Source organism: Molothrus aeneus, chromosome 6 (genome assembly GCF_037042795.1).
Source record: "Molothrus aeneus isolate 106 chromosome 6, BPBGC_Maene_1.0, whole genome shotgun sequence".
Classification (NCBI taxonomy): Eukaryota; Metazoa; Chordata; class Aves; order Passeriformes; family Icteridae; genus Molothrus; species Molothrus aeneus.
In genome coordinates this window covers 4429562-4446466 of record NC_089651.1, presented here as the reverse complement: position 1 = coordinate 4446466, position 16905 = coordinate 4429562, and the positions used below count along the sequence as shown (strand labels likewise).

Genomic DNA, 16905 nt, shown 5'->3' with positions numbered 1-16905 from the left:
CACACTCCTCTCCAACAAGCCCAAGGTCTCCCTTGCTAATGGAGACAAACGAGGTGTTTACTGGGGCAGCACGCACAATCAGTCCCAGGGTGGCAGCAGCCAACCAGGACAGGCTGCAGATCCCTCCCTCTGCTGCCTCTGAATCAGAATTTTGCAGAAATTGGACTGATGGAACTTAACAGGCAAATAGCATGAGACTCCCAGCTGCTTCAGCCCTGACCTCCCATATCCTGGTGGCTTTCCTGTGGCAAGGACAGCTCAAGAGCCTTTCACAAGAGGAGTGACAGCAAAGATGTCCATGAACTTTAATGCTAATAATGTTCTGCATTATGGAACTCAGCTTCACAAAGTTTCTCCAGGTATCCAAACCTGTGCACTCCTCACAGGATCAAGGATACTAGACACTTTTGGAGATGGCCATGATGACTCTTGATCTAGCTGCAGTGCCATTAATTACTTCCCCTGTATGCCTTTCCAAACCTGAACCTGCTACCACAAATACTTCTGCCACCACTGCTTTTGTGACTACCCATCTTCCACCCATCTTCTCTTTGGAGATGCAGAAAGTTCAGATGTAACTGCAAATGAAGACAGAAGGATGAGAGTACCCACTCATGTGACCCCACGTGCAGAATATTAATCTCCAAGAGCTTGAAATCATTTAACCTCTGGTCAGGCTTTGCATTCAGTTGATAAAAAGCCACTCGCCTCTGTCATGCCTCCAGCATGGGGTATGCTGCCATCACTTGTTTCCATGACAACAGTGATGGGCAGCCACAGTTCTGGCTCTTCCAGGATTTTGAATGCAGACTCTGAAAGCAATTTAGATCCTGTCAGCCTTCCCAAAGTTGTAACTTCAGTTTCTACGTGGACCAATAAAGCATTGCTGTCTGCAGCTGGCATTAGTATTCCTTTGGTAAAAACTTCAGTCCAAATGGAATAAAGGGAAGTTACTCCAAGTACTTTTCCATTGGAAGATGAGTGCTATGCACCATACTCAGTAGTGTCAAGTCTGCAAAACAAAATTAATACAAATCACCAGCCTCTCTTCTCCACCTCTTCAGCAAACGGTACATATACATCCTATAGTCAAAACATTTCAAATTTACCCTTTCCTGAAAAGAATAACTTTTCAGAATTTGATGTAGATGCTCTTGCACTGAAAACATCTCCCGTTCAGTATTCATCCATTGCTACTGCATTGACAATGCCTGACACTCTGCAAAAAAAAGCAAGGAAACATGGCTGAAAACAGTGCTGATTTCTTCTGTGTTGGAGACGTTCCTATCAGTATACATGAGAAAGTACCTCTCCCTTTCCATGTGCCTCCTGTTAATGCTGCAGGTGCTTTCCCTAATTCTCTAGAATCCCAAACAAGTGATGCTGGAAAGATTACTGATGGTAACATTAGGCACAGCACCGATGTTGGTTTTTCAGCTCACTGACAGCTTGGCTGCTTCAGCCCCAAACAGAAGCAGTGTCACCCTCAGCACATTGCCAGCCCAGTCCCCCTTCCCTCTCACCAAGCCTTCTGGTTAAGAAGGCTGAACTCTCTCTCAACTCTCTTGAATGTTTTATCTGAGAAGACAGTGGTTCTGGGAATTTTCCAGAATTTGCAGATAACCAGTTGAGTCCCGTGGTTATTTGTTTATGGCTGATAAATATCCAGCCACATTCAGTGAGGAGGAGTGGGACACAAGTGCTACAAGTCATAGTCTAGCTCCCAGTAACATATCTAATAGGGCTACCAAGGGCATCCCATTGCAAACCCCTACCACCAGTGCTCTGCAGTCAAGTCATCATAACTTCTGTCCATGCATCACCAACACAGATAGAGTCTCCTTTTTTGTCAACAACCAACTTTACCCATTCTGTTCTTGCAGTGTTATCTGGAGTATCTTCTGGTGCAATACCTACAGTAGAAACTTCAGAAGCAAAACCACTAACAAGAAAATCATCTCCAGCTTCACCAGTGCCAGCTTCTTCCTTCTTTTCTCTAGGCACTGAAAACAGCCCTTTGCCATCCGTGATGGCTTTAAGCACACCGATCCTGACACTAACAAAAAATAACACTGCCACAAAACTGGCACCGGATCTGAGCTCAGTAGGAACACAGGCAGATTTTCCTTTTGCAACAAGAAATGTGACTGCCTCACCTCTGGACACGCCAGCTCTGCTCATAACCCCCAAGAGCAGCACGGCCACAGCTTCCACACTCGCACCCGCAGCCCACGTACCAAGGCAGATAGAAACAACAGTAACTGACACCCAGAAGTTCCCGAGCTCAGACATCACCAAAAGGCCAACCCCATCCCCACTGACAATGACAGCAGCTTTGACATCTATTACAGCATCAGCGAAAACAACTAGGCTCCCCCCTCCTGCCGTGGAACTCAGCCCTGCTCCTCCCGGCACCACGGCAGCCGCCGCTTTCGCTAACATGACGGCAGCTCCCTCCCTGGATTGCCGGCTCTCTGCCAACATGATGGTGAAAACAGGTACGTGCAGCCCCTGCTGAAGGGCTCCCCTGTGTCTGTGAGGTGTGAGACACACACCCCAGTGTCCAGGAATGTGGGGCAGCAGTGATTGATCTGCTGTGCTGACGAATGAGATGGGTATGGACAGTGTTGTTAGTTGGAAATGGTGTTGGCTTTGCTTGGGTTTTGACATGAAAGTGTCAAATGAAGTGGTGAGATCAGGGGTCACTGCAGGACCACCTGCAGTGGAGGGACAGCCCTGTAAGCCGGGATGGTTTGGTGCCAGCTTCACAGTGAGGAGTCTGTGCTGCTGGAGAGGACAGTGCAGTGACCCGCCTTGGTCCTCAGCCCTGCTTATGCACAAAAACCTAATTCTGTTCTAATATGAACTCCTTATTCTATCAGTACAGATCCGTGTGAAAATTATGTTTAGCATTTAGAGTTGCACACTTCAAAATGGGAGGATTTTGAGTTTTCCATGTGCCACTTCTGGCTCTGGCTTTTTTTCATGGGCAGCTTCTCCTTAGCTGAAAGAACTCTGAACTAAAGGGGCCTGGAGAGGTACCTTGCCCAGGCTTCTCATGGACTCCTTGTGGCAGCACAGCACCAGAAGATGTGTGTGTCTGGGAGATCTCAGCAAGGAATAGGTGCAGAAAAGAGTTTGTGACCTTGCATGATGCAGGCTACAGTGAAATAAGCAGCTTTTAGACCTGATGTGTGTTTGTTAGCTGCTAAATATCCCGATTTAGTGTGATGAGTACAACAGCTCTTTCTAAAGATAAAGGTAGCTTGTGTACAGTATATGATTGAAAGTACTCAAGCACAGCTAAAAAACTCTTCCTGAAAACGATAAGAGAAAAATAAGAAGATAGTGATAGGTTTATTAAAGAAAGCATAGAGATGCTTTCTAAATAGAAAATAATTGCAGCAGTGGAGCAGCAGATTTCTTTTATGTAACTGTGGCCATGAAGACGTGAAGCCTGCCTGTGCAGCTCTGGCTCAGTCCCCTGGGAATGCTGTGCCAGTCTGTCCTCAGGCAGTGAGTGGCCTCATGCCTCCTTGGAGAGGCAGCATGGCAAAGACTTGTTGTTGCTGCTAATGAAATTGCATTTGTTAGACCTTGCTCTGGAAATGTGGAAACAATGGGCTATTGCCATGGGATGAATAGGGAACTCAGGAGCTGCTGAGCCCCTGCAGTTCTTGTCTTTGGAGCTGCTGCTAATCCCGGCTGCTTTGATGATCCCTGCACAGCCAGCCCAATGAAAAACAATTAAAGAAAGCAAACAAGAGTGTGATGATGTCTCAAACCACTCTGTGGCTTTTGTTGCTCCACAGTTCTGTTTCTGAACACAAGGAGGATGATGATCAGCAATGCCTTCAGGGACAGTGTGAGAAAAGGCCTCAACCAAGTGCTGAGACAAGCTTTCAACCAGAATGTCAGTGCTCAGGTAAGGGTGCTTGGCTTTCCCTGCTTGATTTCACCAAAACAGCTCTCCCACCAAAGAACCACAGCTGCCTGCAGCCCCAGTGGTGTCCCTGGATGCAGTAAGCCTCTTGGAGGGGAGCTCTGATATTTTCCTATGGAGAGCAGGCAGAGGTGGCACCCATTCTGGTCTCTAAAAATATGAGGAATACTCCAAAGCTTTTAGCAGTTTATTTGATGAAGAAGAAGAGAGAAATGCAAACTTCTTTTTAGTGTGCTCTGGGAAATGACTACTGACAGCAGTTTCCTCTTCCCCCTGCAGCTCAGGAGTGACTTCTGCTCAGGGGCAGCCAGCTGCTGCTGTGCTCAGCCTGGATCAAAGGCAAGAGCATGGCTGGTAAATGGGATGTCAGTGCTGTCAGTCCACTCTCTGCTCTGCAAACCCAGTACCTGACAGGTGCAATTTCACAGGAACAAGAATCCCAAGCAGGGAGAAAGCATGTTTTATTGAAAATAAATGGAGGTGATGTGTTCATCACTTTGCAGCTAAATTGCATGGACCTCTGCACTGCTGTGTGTGGGAGCAGCATCGGGTGGGCTGCCAGGGCCCTTTTCCTTGGGACACAGCTTCCTGTGCACTCAGGCTGGGCTTTGTGTGGGGTCCAAGCCTCTGGGAAGGAAAAAAGTAATTTTTCTCAAAACAGAGGTTATCAAGTTGGCTTTGGTCCTCACGCTTTATTGCTGCAAGTGCGGAGGATGTCAGTTGCTTTGGGCATTGTGTGCTCCTTGGCAGCAGCAATAAACACTGCCAGGTTTAGTCTCCTACCTTTTTATAAATTGAGAGAAGCTGCCACCTTCTAACAGAGGAAACCATCTAAAACTTAGTAAGGAGGACCAGTTCCAGGGCTAAAGCTTTTTGGAAAATACTGAATTTTGAAGTAAAACTCAGCTCATGTTTTGAGTTTTGACACACAGTGTGTCCATTCTTGTGGTTTGGCATTTCCACTCATATAGGTCTGCTCATAGACTTAACCATCTGGGACAGTACAGAAAAACAGGAGATAAGAGACAACCCAACCAAATATTGGAAACTTTTTTCTTTTAAAAAGTCAGTGAACTTCAGGCACAGAGTAGGAGCTGAAAGCTCTCTGTGTTTTTCCATGTATATGTAAAATGTCCCTGTATCTGTGCATGGATGAAGGGCCAGCCTAACCTGGAGCTTTGCAGCTGTTGTAGCAGTTCTGCACTCCTTTAATTCGGAGCCCATGCTGCGTGGGCTGAGCCTAAAACTCTTTGAGCAGCTCTGCTAATATTGTGTCTGTCGCTATTGTATTGAGGATGGATGAATAAGGTGACACATGGACTCCAAAATCTCAGAAGGCAAAAAGCTATTTTATTAAAAACCAAGCACTTTTTGTAGACAGCTACAATACAGGTGGACCTGATTGGTCCTCAATCAATATCCCTCATACCATTGGCTAATTAGGCACACCACCCTCTTGTAAATATCTTATGAGAAAACAACACCAGCTGCAAAATCAAGAATTGTTTTAATTCCTTCTCTGGACTTTCCCAAAACTTCAAAGAGCGATTCCTGGGTAAGTTTATCTGAATTTCTTCTCTGACTGGTTCTCAGCATCCACACCATGTCTGATATGACACTAACTGATCCCACAGGGTTTATAGGGATTGCAGGATAAAAACTCTGCAAGGGACACATATTCAGGGTGAGAAACTCCATCAAACAGCTGTCACTGTTTAGTAAGAAATGACACAGAGTCGTCAGAAGGCTGAGTGGCATAAAGCACTCATCTTTACTTCTTTTATATGCTCTTTTATACACTGTTCTGATACAGGTGGACCTGCTTGGTCATTCAATCAATGCATTTCACTTGATTGGCTAATTAACAAGACACCCATTTATATAGACAATTTTATGAGAATAACAAGAAAACAGACATTAGGAAAACAACACCTGCAGGTTGTTTTTAATAATTGGATATCATTGTTTATCTTCAACTCCCTAAAGTCTCCCAGGCCAATTCTGGGGAATCTTATATAGTTTTCTTGCTCTCTGACCAGGCTGTCACATCCACAAAAACCATCTGAACTGCTGTTGGTTTCTCTGGGTCTGGATTGAAGGCACTTGAGACTATAATTCATGTTTGGACTCAGGTGTTTATTATTTCTTATCAGTAAAACAGTCTCATTAGTGTGAGTTCAGCAGCTTTTCATTAGAAGGCACAAAATGGGCAACAATCTCTTGTTGCAAGGTCTTTTAAGATTAACTATCCAATTAAGAAAGGACACCTAGATTATTTTCCCTTTTAACGCAATAACTGATCCCAAAGAGATCATGTTCCTGCCCATTTACAGAATGCCACCCAAACCCATGAAGAAGAAGAAGCATGAAGAAGAAACCCAGGATGACACCCTGTGCCTTTCATCTTGCTTCCATCCACAACACACTAAAAATCCCAAAACCTCAATTTCTCACCCAGTGATACACCTACACTACTCTCTATAATCTATTTCACACTTTTGTGGATTCCAGTCTATCTTGAAGTCTGGGAAACTTTCTCCATGAATGAGGGTCAAAGTCAGTGCTCCCCTGGGGGTCAGGCCACCAAATATTCCCGGCACCCTGGCTTTCCGCAAACAGCGAGCAAAATAATAATAATAAAAAAAAATTAAAAACCATGCTGCCCTGTGTGTTTTAGGTTGAAATCCTGGAGCAGTCGAGTAACCTGACCGTGGGTTACTATGTCACGCGGGGCAGGCTGGTTTACACGCCGGCTGCCGTCGCCGAGAAGCTGCTGGCCTACGGCCTGGGCAACGCCACAGCCGACATGAAGCAGCACGTGCCACACCTGCAGGCCCTGGTGGCCCTGGCCCTGCCCTGGCAGCCCCTGCCTGCCTACCACTTCCAGCTGAAGACAGGTGAGTGAGGGACACCTGCCTGGGCTGGGTGTGTGCCCGTGGTGCCTTTTCTGGGCAGTGGGGTGGCAGCAGGACAGGCTCTGCTGTGGGGTCAGGTGTCTGTGGGCACCCCTGGGCTCTGCTGCCAGGGCATTGCTGTGAGGATGGTGCCTTAGGGTATTAACTTTTATATTTTTCATATATTTGTAATATATGCAATTCTTTAGTGCGTAACTCTAAACTCCATATGAAGTGTTAGCTACTGTTCTTCCAGTTGGGTCAGGCAGAGCAATTCCTCTCCAGGCCTGGGAATTAAGGATACCCCGGTGGGCACCCCTATCCTCTGCTCTGCTGCCAGGGCCACAAGCCCTGCTGTGAGGATGATGCCTTAGGGTATTAGCTTTTGTATTTTTCATAAATTTGTAACCCTACAATTATTTAGTGTGTAACTCTAAACTCCATATAAAGTGTTAACTACTATTCTCCCAGTTGGGTCAGGCAGAGCAATTCCTTTCCAGGCCTGGGAATCAAAGACACCCCTGTGGGCACCCCTGTGCTCTGCTGTCAGGGCACTGCTGTGAGGGTGATGCCTTAGGGTTTTAGCTTTTAAATTTTCCATATATTTGTAACCCTACAATTCTTTAGTGTGTAACTCTAAACTCCATATAGAGTGTTAGCTATTGTTCTCGCAGTTTGGTGAGGCAGAGAACAATTCCTCTCCAGGCCTGGGAATCAAGGACATCTCACTGTCTCAGACCCCAAGAGTGAGTTGGGGGCAGCAAACTGGGGGGAAATGACTTCATTACCTGAAGCTGTAATTGGAAAATTAACCCCCAATATGCAAATGGACTCAACTTATAAAAGTATAAAACCCAAGACCTGTCATCCATTTTTTTTGGGTGTAGCCCCTGAGGGGGGCATTGTCTGCCAGAAATGTACCTGAAGGCCGTTCAATAAATACAACTGCATTTTTTCCTTTAATTTTGTCTGGCCTTTGTTTTTAGGTAGTCCCAAAAAGGCATCAAGGGGATGTGGCAGTGCAGAGTAATTGTGGGGCACTGTAAGATTAGAAGAGGGCAGAATGCTCTGAAATGATACATTAAATGATAAAAAAATATTTCCTACATGTGTGCTTACAATGTTTGTATACACATACTTATGGCAGTTACAAGTACATTTTTCCTAGAGTGAAAATAAAACAGAATGAGAATCAATATTATGATTGATTATATTTTGCAGGACCAGATGACCTGCAAGATTTAAGATTATAACTTGGTTTTTAGAATGACTTTGCTTATTGCCTGGCTCTGAGCAAGTATATGCACAGTGAACAGGCCTTACCATCTTCTACATCATTGCAGAAGCAATCTCCATTTGTTTTTGGAGAGTGTCAGGTCTAATAATGCAATTTAATTCTTACATTTTTTCTTAATTAAGGCTAATTTAGTGCAGTTCCTGAAGTGGCATTATCTTCACCTGCTTAATGTGTAAATTGATCATTTTGTTTTTGGTGCTGCAACAAGAATACTTTGTCCACGTGCTAATGCCTTCCTTTTTTCCAGAGCTGCAGTTTGTGGGTCAAACAGACAACATTCAGTCATGCAAATTTGTTCAGACCATGGAACAGCGGCTCCAGAGAGCATTCCAGGATGCTGAAAGAAAGGTCCTAAACACCAGCAACAACTTAACTGTTCAGGTACAGTTGTGTACTTTGCCTGTTGCCAATCTCTTCTGGTTATTCTTTGCCAGGTGTATGCTTTTATTCCAGCACAGTGCCTTTGCTAGCCACTGTGGAAGGAAATTTATGTTTTCATCTGCAATAAGATCGTTTATGCATTGCAGGAAAACTTACAAGTGCATGATTTATAGAAGGCTTTTCATGAATTGGAGTTTTACCGCTTGCACTTCAGTCATATAAATGAAATTCCAAGTATAAAAACACAGTCTTCCAAATTTATGTTTTTACTGAACATGTTATTCTGACACATTAGTTGCTTTCAATGAAGCTATTCAGGTATAAAGATGGTGCTAGGCACAATTGTTTTTGAGATCTGAAATAATGGAATAGATTTCTTTCTCTTGGTATGCATTTCAGTTTCATACTCACGGAGCACAAATTCACCACAAATTTTTACACACATATGTATAGTGGGTCAACACTCTTACATTCTGTGCCACACTTCAGGACTAGAGAAATTATCTTCTGGGCAATATTATATATGTTTTTGATTTTTTTTCATATGTTTTTATTTTTGATAAAACTCTGTGTATGGATTGTGCTCCTCAGAAGGAGAAAATTTTGTCATCAGCGCTCTGCTAATTATTTTGGTGCTGTCTCTTGTGAGCTTGAGCTCAAAGTGGTGGAGCTCAGAGAGGCAGCAAAGCACAGGGCAAGAGAGGGCCTACCACAATAGGTACAGGGATTATCAAGTTTTTCAACAGCTGGACCTGTGGCATTGAGGTGAACTTCATGGTGCCTGATTTGCTTGTGGTGGAAGTGGCAGATCTCACAAAACACCTAAGCAATTTTGGAAAGAGTCCTAGGAGAAGGTAGTGGCTGTTTTTGTGGATATTGCCAATTTAAGGAGAGATAGGATGGAGTCCTGGTGGCAACATATAGGCTGGGAAGTAAGAGGCTCGAGGGTGTGATCTTCATGATAAATTTTTTTGAAGTTATTCCAGTATCATGCAAAAGACTAAGTCCATGCGACAAAACACTGTATGAGAGTTTTGAAAACTAGGGAACAGTTCTGGAGCAGACAGAGCCAGTTCAGAAAAGGTATTGCTGCCCTAGGAGAGTAGAGGGAAGGTAGGTAAAAGGCATGAAGCATCTTCCATGCAAGGAGAAATGAAATTGGCCGTGGCTCTCCAGCCAGGAGGGAATCAGGAGTTGCCACTTGGAGTTTCCCATAACAGAACTACTCAAATTTAAATAAAAAGAAGCCTCCTTTCACACACTGTGCATAAAGATGTCCAGATGTAACTGGAGAAAAAAATATGGAAATTACAAAAAACATTTGGCTAAAGACATAGAATAAAAAGTTATCAACCCTTTTTAAACCCAGGCATATGATTTATGGCTCTGACACAGCTGTGGGATAATCTTACACTGTTGAGAGCCATTTATTCCTCTTGTCCTGTGCTAATTCTCCAACCCTCTGCTCCAGCCATTTGTAGGTGGACATTGGCTAGGCAGACTTTTAGTTTGACCTTGGGCTCTTCTGATGCTTCTTTTTTGTATCATGGATTTTCTTTTAACTTGGTGATCCAAACCATAAAAATGGGGTATTTAAATAACATTCATGAATGCTGTCAGGCCTACCTATCAGTAGCCAAATAACCCCATCCCTCTTGCCCTTGGGGATAAGTTTTTCAAGAAAAGATGTGGGTTTTATTCCTGGTGTTTGAGAATCTTGTCCAGTACTTGCTGAATAGAATTGGTCCTCAAAATGTAGTAATCAGATTTGGGCTCAGCAGGAGACTGGCACTGAGCTAGAGTGGGGAGGAGTACAGAGATTCATATGATATTAGGAACACAAAGACATGATATCCCTTAATTTCATATGGAAAATGTATGGGTCTATGAACCAGCAGTAGGAAGGCAGGAAAGACAGCAAGATAAACAGCACAATTTATCTGCATCAAGCACTGGATGGTTTTTCTGATAAGCATCCTCTCCCTCATCCCACATTCCCTGGTAAAAAGACAGGAAAACATTTTCAGTCCTGGTTGCACCTTTTCTGCCTGCTGCTGTCCTCCAGGAACCCTTCAAGTGCTAAAGCAGGGATTAAAGTATCACACAGGTAAAGTTGGATGAGATGTAGCTAATCCATTCTTCAGGTTAACATTTTCCGAGTTTCTTTGCATTGCCTTGGTGGTTTGTTTTTTTTTTTTGTAATGAGCTGAACCACAGCAACACATTATTTTTTGCCTCTGTTTCAGATTTTGAACACCTCCAATGTCTCCCAAGCTGTCACTCTGTTTTATGTAGTGAAAAATCAAAGCACAACTCTAAATGGCACTATTTCCAGCAACCTTCTTAATCAGCTGTCAGCTGAGCTGGTGGGTTTCTACCTCACCTACCCACCTCTCACCATTGCTGAATGTAAGTATGTGCTTCCCACCATCAAGATTAGCCAGCACCAGAATTTGGCCTTGTTGTCAAGATCAGGGATTGTAGGCAGCTTTTCTGCTAACTTTTTAAACTGTATTTTGTTACAAAAAAAAAGCAGGGGTGGGGGGAGAATTAGATTGTTTTTTTTCCCCTGGGTTCAGTGTTTATTTTGGCTGCTAGCAACACTGGCAAAAAACTAAGGAAAAAACATAAAAACTAAGGAAAAAACATATAAACTCTGTCATTAACAAAACAAATTCCTGTGCTAGGTTACAAACAAAATAAAATTGTAGTTTTGTGAAAAGCAAAGCACAAAAGGTCCCAAAGCCTTCATTTCAGGAGTGCTTAGCACAGCACTGATTGAGCTTCAGCAAAGCCCTTTGCTTCAGGGGAATCCTCAGCCCTGGTGGTTGCTCCAGGGGCTGGGCTGGGACTGTGTGTTTGGGTAGTGGGATGAGCTCCACCTGTGCTTCTATTTTAAAAAGCTCTTGGTGCATTTGCTGAGAACTGCATCCTCAGTTTGCACGTGGTCTGAGCACTTTGGCATCAATGGTTTTCTTGAGTTCCAGTTGCTATGAAGGCTCTGAGGTACAAAGAGCTGGAGACAATTGTGTGGGCAGCCTGTGTGGTGCATGTGCTCTCTGACTGCCTGCTGATTTCTTTAAAATGATTAAAGGGACAAGACACTTGATTATGGGGATTTCTGTTTAATCTGCTTGTTAATGTGATGTGTGAAATTAACCTTGCTGCAGACTGGAGTTCTCTGTTTGCTGGGAGTGAGAAGAGACATGCTGGGTACATGCAGAAGCAGACTGTTGGAAAGTGAGCACTGAGGAAAACACAAATTACTTTTTTTTTTTGCCAGTCCATTTTGTTTGCAAACAGCCCAACAGCTGAGAAATTACATGGTGCAGTTCACCAGTGACTTGCAGGATGAGCTTTCTGTGGGATAAGTGGTTTCTCTCTGCTGTGAGGCAGTCAGGAATCACAGCTAACTTAGGTGGGGAAAGGAGGTTTGTTTGTCCTTCTTGGGGCATTACCTATCATATTACAATATTTGCCAACAAATAGGTGAAACTGCCCTATAAGTTCTTGCACTGTGTTGGTACACTTTTGAATCAGAGTTTGCATCACAGGGTAAGAGACACATACCATCTTCTAAAACCTTAAACTCTAAGTTTTTCGCCACATGATATTACACACTTCCAAACAAACTACACACCCATAATCCCAGTTCTGTCATTCCATTTTGGAAGCCTTCTCCACAGCCTCAGGTCAAATACAGTGCTCTCCTGAGGGTCAGAGTCTGTCAGCACAGAAAGTCTGAAATTCTCAGCATCCAGAGTTCCAACAGTGGGCTTGTGTTTTCATAAAGTCTTTCCATAGGCAAGGGGAGGCAGAGGGAGGGAGGCTGTTGGTAGAGGGTGTGGTCATGGACCTAGAAGGGATGTCCCCCATTCCTCAATAGACAGGCTCCTTTTTGATGGCTGGTGTTCAGGATGTGCCTTTATGGGCCATCCAGGAGCTCAAGGAGACAGCTGGAGGAAGTTTTGGTGCTGGCTGTGCTCAGTTCAAGTGTTTAGCCTCCAAAATAGGCCTGTTGCATAGGAGGGGGATTGTGGTGCTTCTCACAAAGGCAATACAAGCACATGCTTGGTAGTCCGGAGCTGTGCAAGCCATTTGTCGCACAGCAAGTCTTGTGTGGTACTGCAGTTGTCTGCTGATCCCCACACATGATGAACAGACCTGATAAAGTCTTTAGCTAGTGTTTCTTTAACAACTAATGGCTTATATTTCATTTTGGAGCTCTTGGTTTTATTCCCAGTGCAGCAGCTGTACTGCAAACTCATGAACTTAATGCACGCGCAGTGTTTACGGCTCCACACTGAGAGCGTGTCTGGAAAATGTTTCCTTTGAAGAGTGTTTGATGCTTATTCATGTGGCAGTGTAGTTGTCTCAGTTTATCAAACAAAAATTGAGGTTGTTCTCTGAGCATGTTATTTCCCAGTAGGCTCCAGTGGCTCCTCCAGAGCCTTTGCAGTCTGTCCTGGAAATGCACAGCTCAGGGCACGCTGTGAAATCCTCCTCAAAAGCAGCTACTGTGTGTAATCAAATCCTTTACAATGTTTACTATTCTGAGCCACTTTGGGGTTTAAAAATCAAGGTGACTCGGTAGCAGCCTATCAATGTGCAGAGCATGGATGTTTTCTGAATTAAGTTCCTGGTATTCATCAATTGAACAAATGCTGAGCTGTGGAATGAATTAGCAGCATATTGAGCTTTACAGCCTAGTGCACTTTGGAGATGGAGGAGCTAACAAAAGGCATCACAACAGCAAATATCAGTTTCTCACAGATGCAGACACATATGGTAGTAATGCCTTAAGTGATGCACAGTGAGGGAGCACCACAATCCAAGGTGTGCTCACAGTTTTGTTAGTCTTGTTTGCAGTCTGTGTGGAGTCTGATCCTGGTATATTTTCATGTTATTTTAGGCTGAAACTATATTCTGGGCTACATAAGGATTAATCAGAGAATCATCATGGAATCTCATCTGGTTTTCTGCAGGGGAGAAAGCAGCAGAGATGAATACAACACCTATTACCTATCCTTCTTGGTTCTGGGCATTCCTGGGCTTCATCCCAGACTACTGTCCCAGCCAGTATTTTGGCAACAGGAGATATATGTTCTACTTTGTATGGCAGTGCTTCTTCTGTTTACACTTGGTGTTCTTTCTCAGACAGAAAAGAAATTGTAACCCTGAAAATTATGCTCTAGATCTCCTCTTAGGCCATAGTTCAATTTTATTTATTGTTGTCAGGGTAGCCAGTTTTGGGAGGCATAATGTGTAGGATGTTGGAATATTATGACATAATTTAATCTTCTGTTTTTAAAGCTTTGGAGTATCCAAACCTTGATGTCTCGGAATCAACTAGAGACTACTGGGTGATAACAGGTACTTTCTAATGTCCTTCCCTCCTCCAGGCACTCCAGGTAATAATTTGTAGTGCTCATTTATATCAACACAGAAGTGCAGTAATTTTACACAGAATAAGTGGCTGCCCACTGAACCTGCCTTCAGCTGGGCAAATGCACTTACAGTCACTCTGTGGCATAAGTGATAGATCATCTTCAACAGTGACATCTCCAGCAAGCAACACCCACCTCAGTATTTATAGCCCTTTGGTTGAAACAATCCTGGGAGGAGCACTATCTTCTGAGAGTTTTGAGACACAAACAGACCATATATTTATTTTTTATTTATTTATTATACCCTGGGACATGGAGTTAAATCTGAAATCAAAAGAGACGCATAGACATAACCGAGCAGCAGAGTTGAGGCTGTTACACCAAGGAGCTTTGTTATGATTTGCTGACTATCTGGGTGCAGGGATCTTTTGCATCTTTCACTTGAAGCTCTTAGGCTTCAAAACACTTCTTTTATCAAGTCATTTCACAGGTGCCACCTTCTCATGCATAATCATTTTGACTTGAGAAATGATAACTGGGCAAGAAAGAGACCCTTTCCCTCAGACATCTTTGAGTGATACCAAAGCCTTTCTAGTTGGTGTGTCTGTACCTGCAATTGTTTAATGCTCAGGAGAGCAAGAGCAAAGGGCTATGACATGAAATAGACTTGGTACCAGTTCCATCTTTTCATAAATTTAAAATAAAACATAAGTTTATGCAGAGATGATAATCTTCTGAAAGGAGTGGTGCAGCTCTTCCCAGTATGGACCCTGTGAACCTGATACTCCATTTCTTGCCTCTGCACACTTGCTGTGATGGATTATTATTGATATTACAATGGAAACTCTGTTTTCAAAAAGATCCTGTTGGTCTCAGAAGAATTTTTTGAAATAATGCTAAAAAAACCATACATATGTATGAATTGAATCTGCTTGTCATATTACTTTTTTTGAACTTTAGAATCCAGTGTCTTTTAAATCTTGCATTGATTTATACTTCAGATGCCTTCATTTAAACTTCAGAAATGTTTATTCAGATTTCAGTGCTCTCAGACAGGATATTTTGTTTGAGACTGTACAAAATCCAAACTTCAGGCCTCAAATCCTCAGGATAGAAACTGGTTAACAGGAGCATCTGGCAATAAGCATAAACCCAGCAGCTCTCAAATAGGCTTGAACCTAATTTTTACATTGAAGATCACAGAGTAGTAAACTGAAGGTAAACTGAAGGCCTAGAAATGGTGTTTTGAGATTTTATGAAGCATCATTGATATTCTCTGAGATGAGCTGCACAGGGACTGAAACAGAAGTGTGTTACATCCTCACAGGGAATTGCTGAGAGGGGATAACAGCGTCCAGGTGTTTAATTTCCAAGTTAGTCTGCACCTCCCTGTCCCAAACTGTCCCACAAACCATGTGTTACTTCACCTGTGGGTGCATGAAGTGCTGATCTGTGTTTTTTCTGTGTTCCCACAGTGATCCAAGGGGTGGATATTGCTTTGCTGGGGCTGAACAACCAGAGCTTTGCCAGGCTGATGGAGCAGCGCTTGGCCCCGCTGTTCATGATGTCCCACCAGCAGGGAAGGCGCTTCAGACGTGCCACCACCGTGGGCAGCTACACTGTGCAGGTGCTCAGTGTGTGAAAAAAGTCCTTGGCTTGCATCTGTCCTGCTTCAGTTCCTGTAAAAGATATGCCTAGCTGAATTTCTAGGCTGAGATTTCCTGTATTTCTCATGGGTATCAAAGCAGCGAGGGCAGAATGCCTGGCACTGCTGATGGTGCCTTTTTTTGCAGCCAGCCATGTTGGCAGGCCTGTCATCCTCGAGAAATCATCATTAGTTAATCAGTGTTCATAAATATTTTCTCTCTGGTTGCTATGAGGATTGGTACAAAGTACATATTTTAGCATATTCAGCATAATGAAGAGTTCCAGATTTTTTCTTCTTGATAAAAGTTTCCTAGGTAACTCAAAGCCAGAACTTCTTTTTTTTCCTCTTTTTGTTGGAAAAAAAAATGTACAAAGCAGCCTTTATTTATACAGGGTTAGTCATCAAATCATGTGGCCCCAGATCATGTTATGAAGTAGAGACTTGAGACCTGAGTAATTTATTAATCATCTTTCTCTTATTTACAGCGTTTTTCATTCAGTATTTTGAACTGATCATGTTTTGTTCTCTCACCAATTAAGCCAAATGATGCTGTGGGCAATTAAAAGATTTCTTCTTCAATCTTCAAAAATCAGTTATTTAAAAAAGTAATTAAATTGTTTTTCAGGAATTGTTTATTGTAAGGTATAAGCCCAAGTAATTGCATTTCCCATTTGCTCACACAATTCTTTATATTGTTCCACTGGAAGGATTTAAAAGAAGGAACACATTTTACTTGCCAAAGTGAGAACCTTTGTAAAATTTTAGTCCATAACATAATGGAGAAGAATCATAAAACTCCTTTTTCTTCTCATCATTAGAAATATTTGACATTTTCTCCACTCTCAGGAAAGGTAGAGGTACAATGGAAAAATTCTGCCAGTGTTCTACAGAATAAAATGGGAAAAGCATGATTCCTTTGTTATCAACCTGGGACAAAAATATAATAAGTATGGAAGGAAAATGGGAGGCTGTTTTTCAACTGCAATATGCCAGCAAAGTGGAGTTTTCAGTATTAGAACAGATTATAAGAATTCCCCCTTTACAGAGGACTGTAATGTCTAAAAATTTGATCCTTTCCTCTTTGCTGCATGCTTTTCTTAGTGTAGGGTTTTACCTTAGGATTATGTTTAATTTCTTTTTCAAGAAGAATTTTAGTTATTTTTCTGACTGACTGATTTAATAGCCTGGGCTCTGAAGGGGAGAAGCTCTGATCCTATGAGGATATTTGCATGGAGCTTATGCTTGTAGGTGGTCTTGAAGGAGCTCCCTGTGGACACTGCCTCCAAATAGCTCCTGGCAAGTTTTGCAGTGGTATTGCACAAACAGTTTATTTCTCTTTCTCTCCTCATTTATTT

General features: G+C 43.0%; 1 protein-coding gene across 1 annotated transcript in view; it reads left to right on the top strand.

The window, feature by feature from the left end:
* Nucleotides 1-16905, top strand: part of KIAA1549L (KIAA1549 like) — a 133664-nt gene that overhangs the window by 61724 nt on the left and 55035 nt on the right. Inside the window, exons 4-10 of the mRNA XM_066551595.1 lie at nucleotides 1884-2498; nucleotides 3813-3925; nucleotides 6621-6840; nucleotides 8382-8515; nucleotides 10762-10924; nucleotides 13829-13888; nucleotides 15378-15529. Coding sequence (XP_066407692.1) covers nucleotides 1884-2498; nucleotides 3813-3925; nucleotides 6621-6840; nucleotides 8382-8515; nucleotides 10762-10924; nucleotides 13829-13888; nucleotides 15378-15529 — 1457 coding nt within the window. The remainder of the gene's footprint in view (nucleotides 1-1883; nucleotides 2499-3812; nucleotides 3926-6620; nucleotides 6841-8381; nucleotides 8516-10761; nucleotides 10925-13828; nucleotides 13889-15377; nucleotides 15530-16905) is intronic.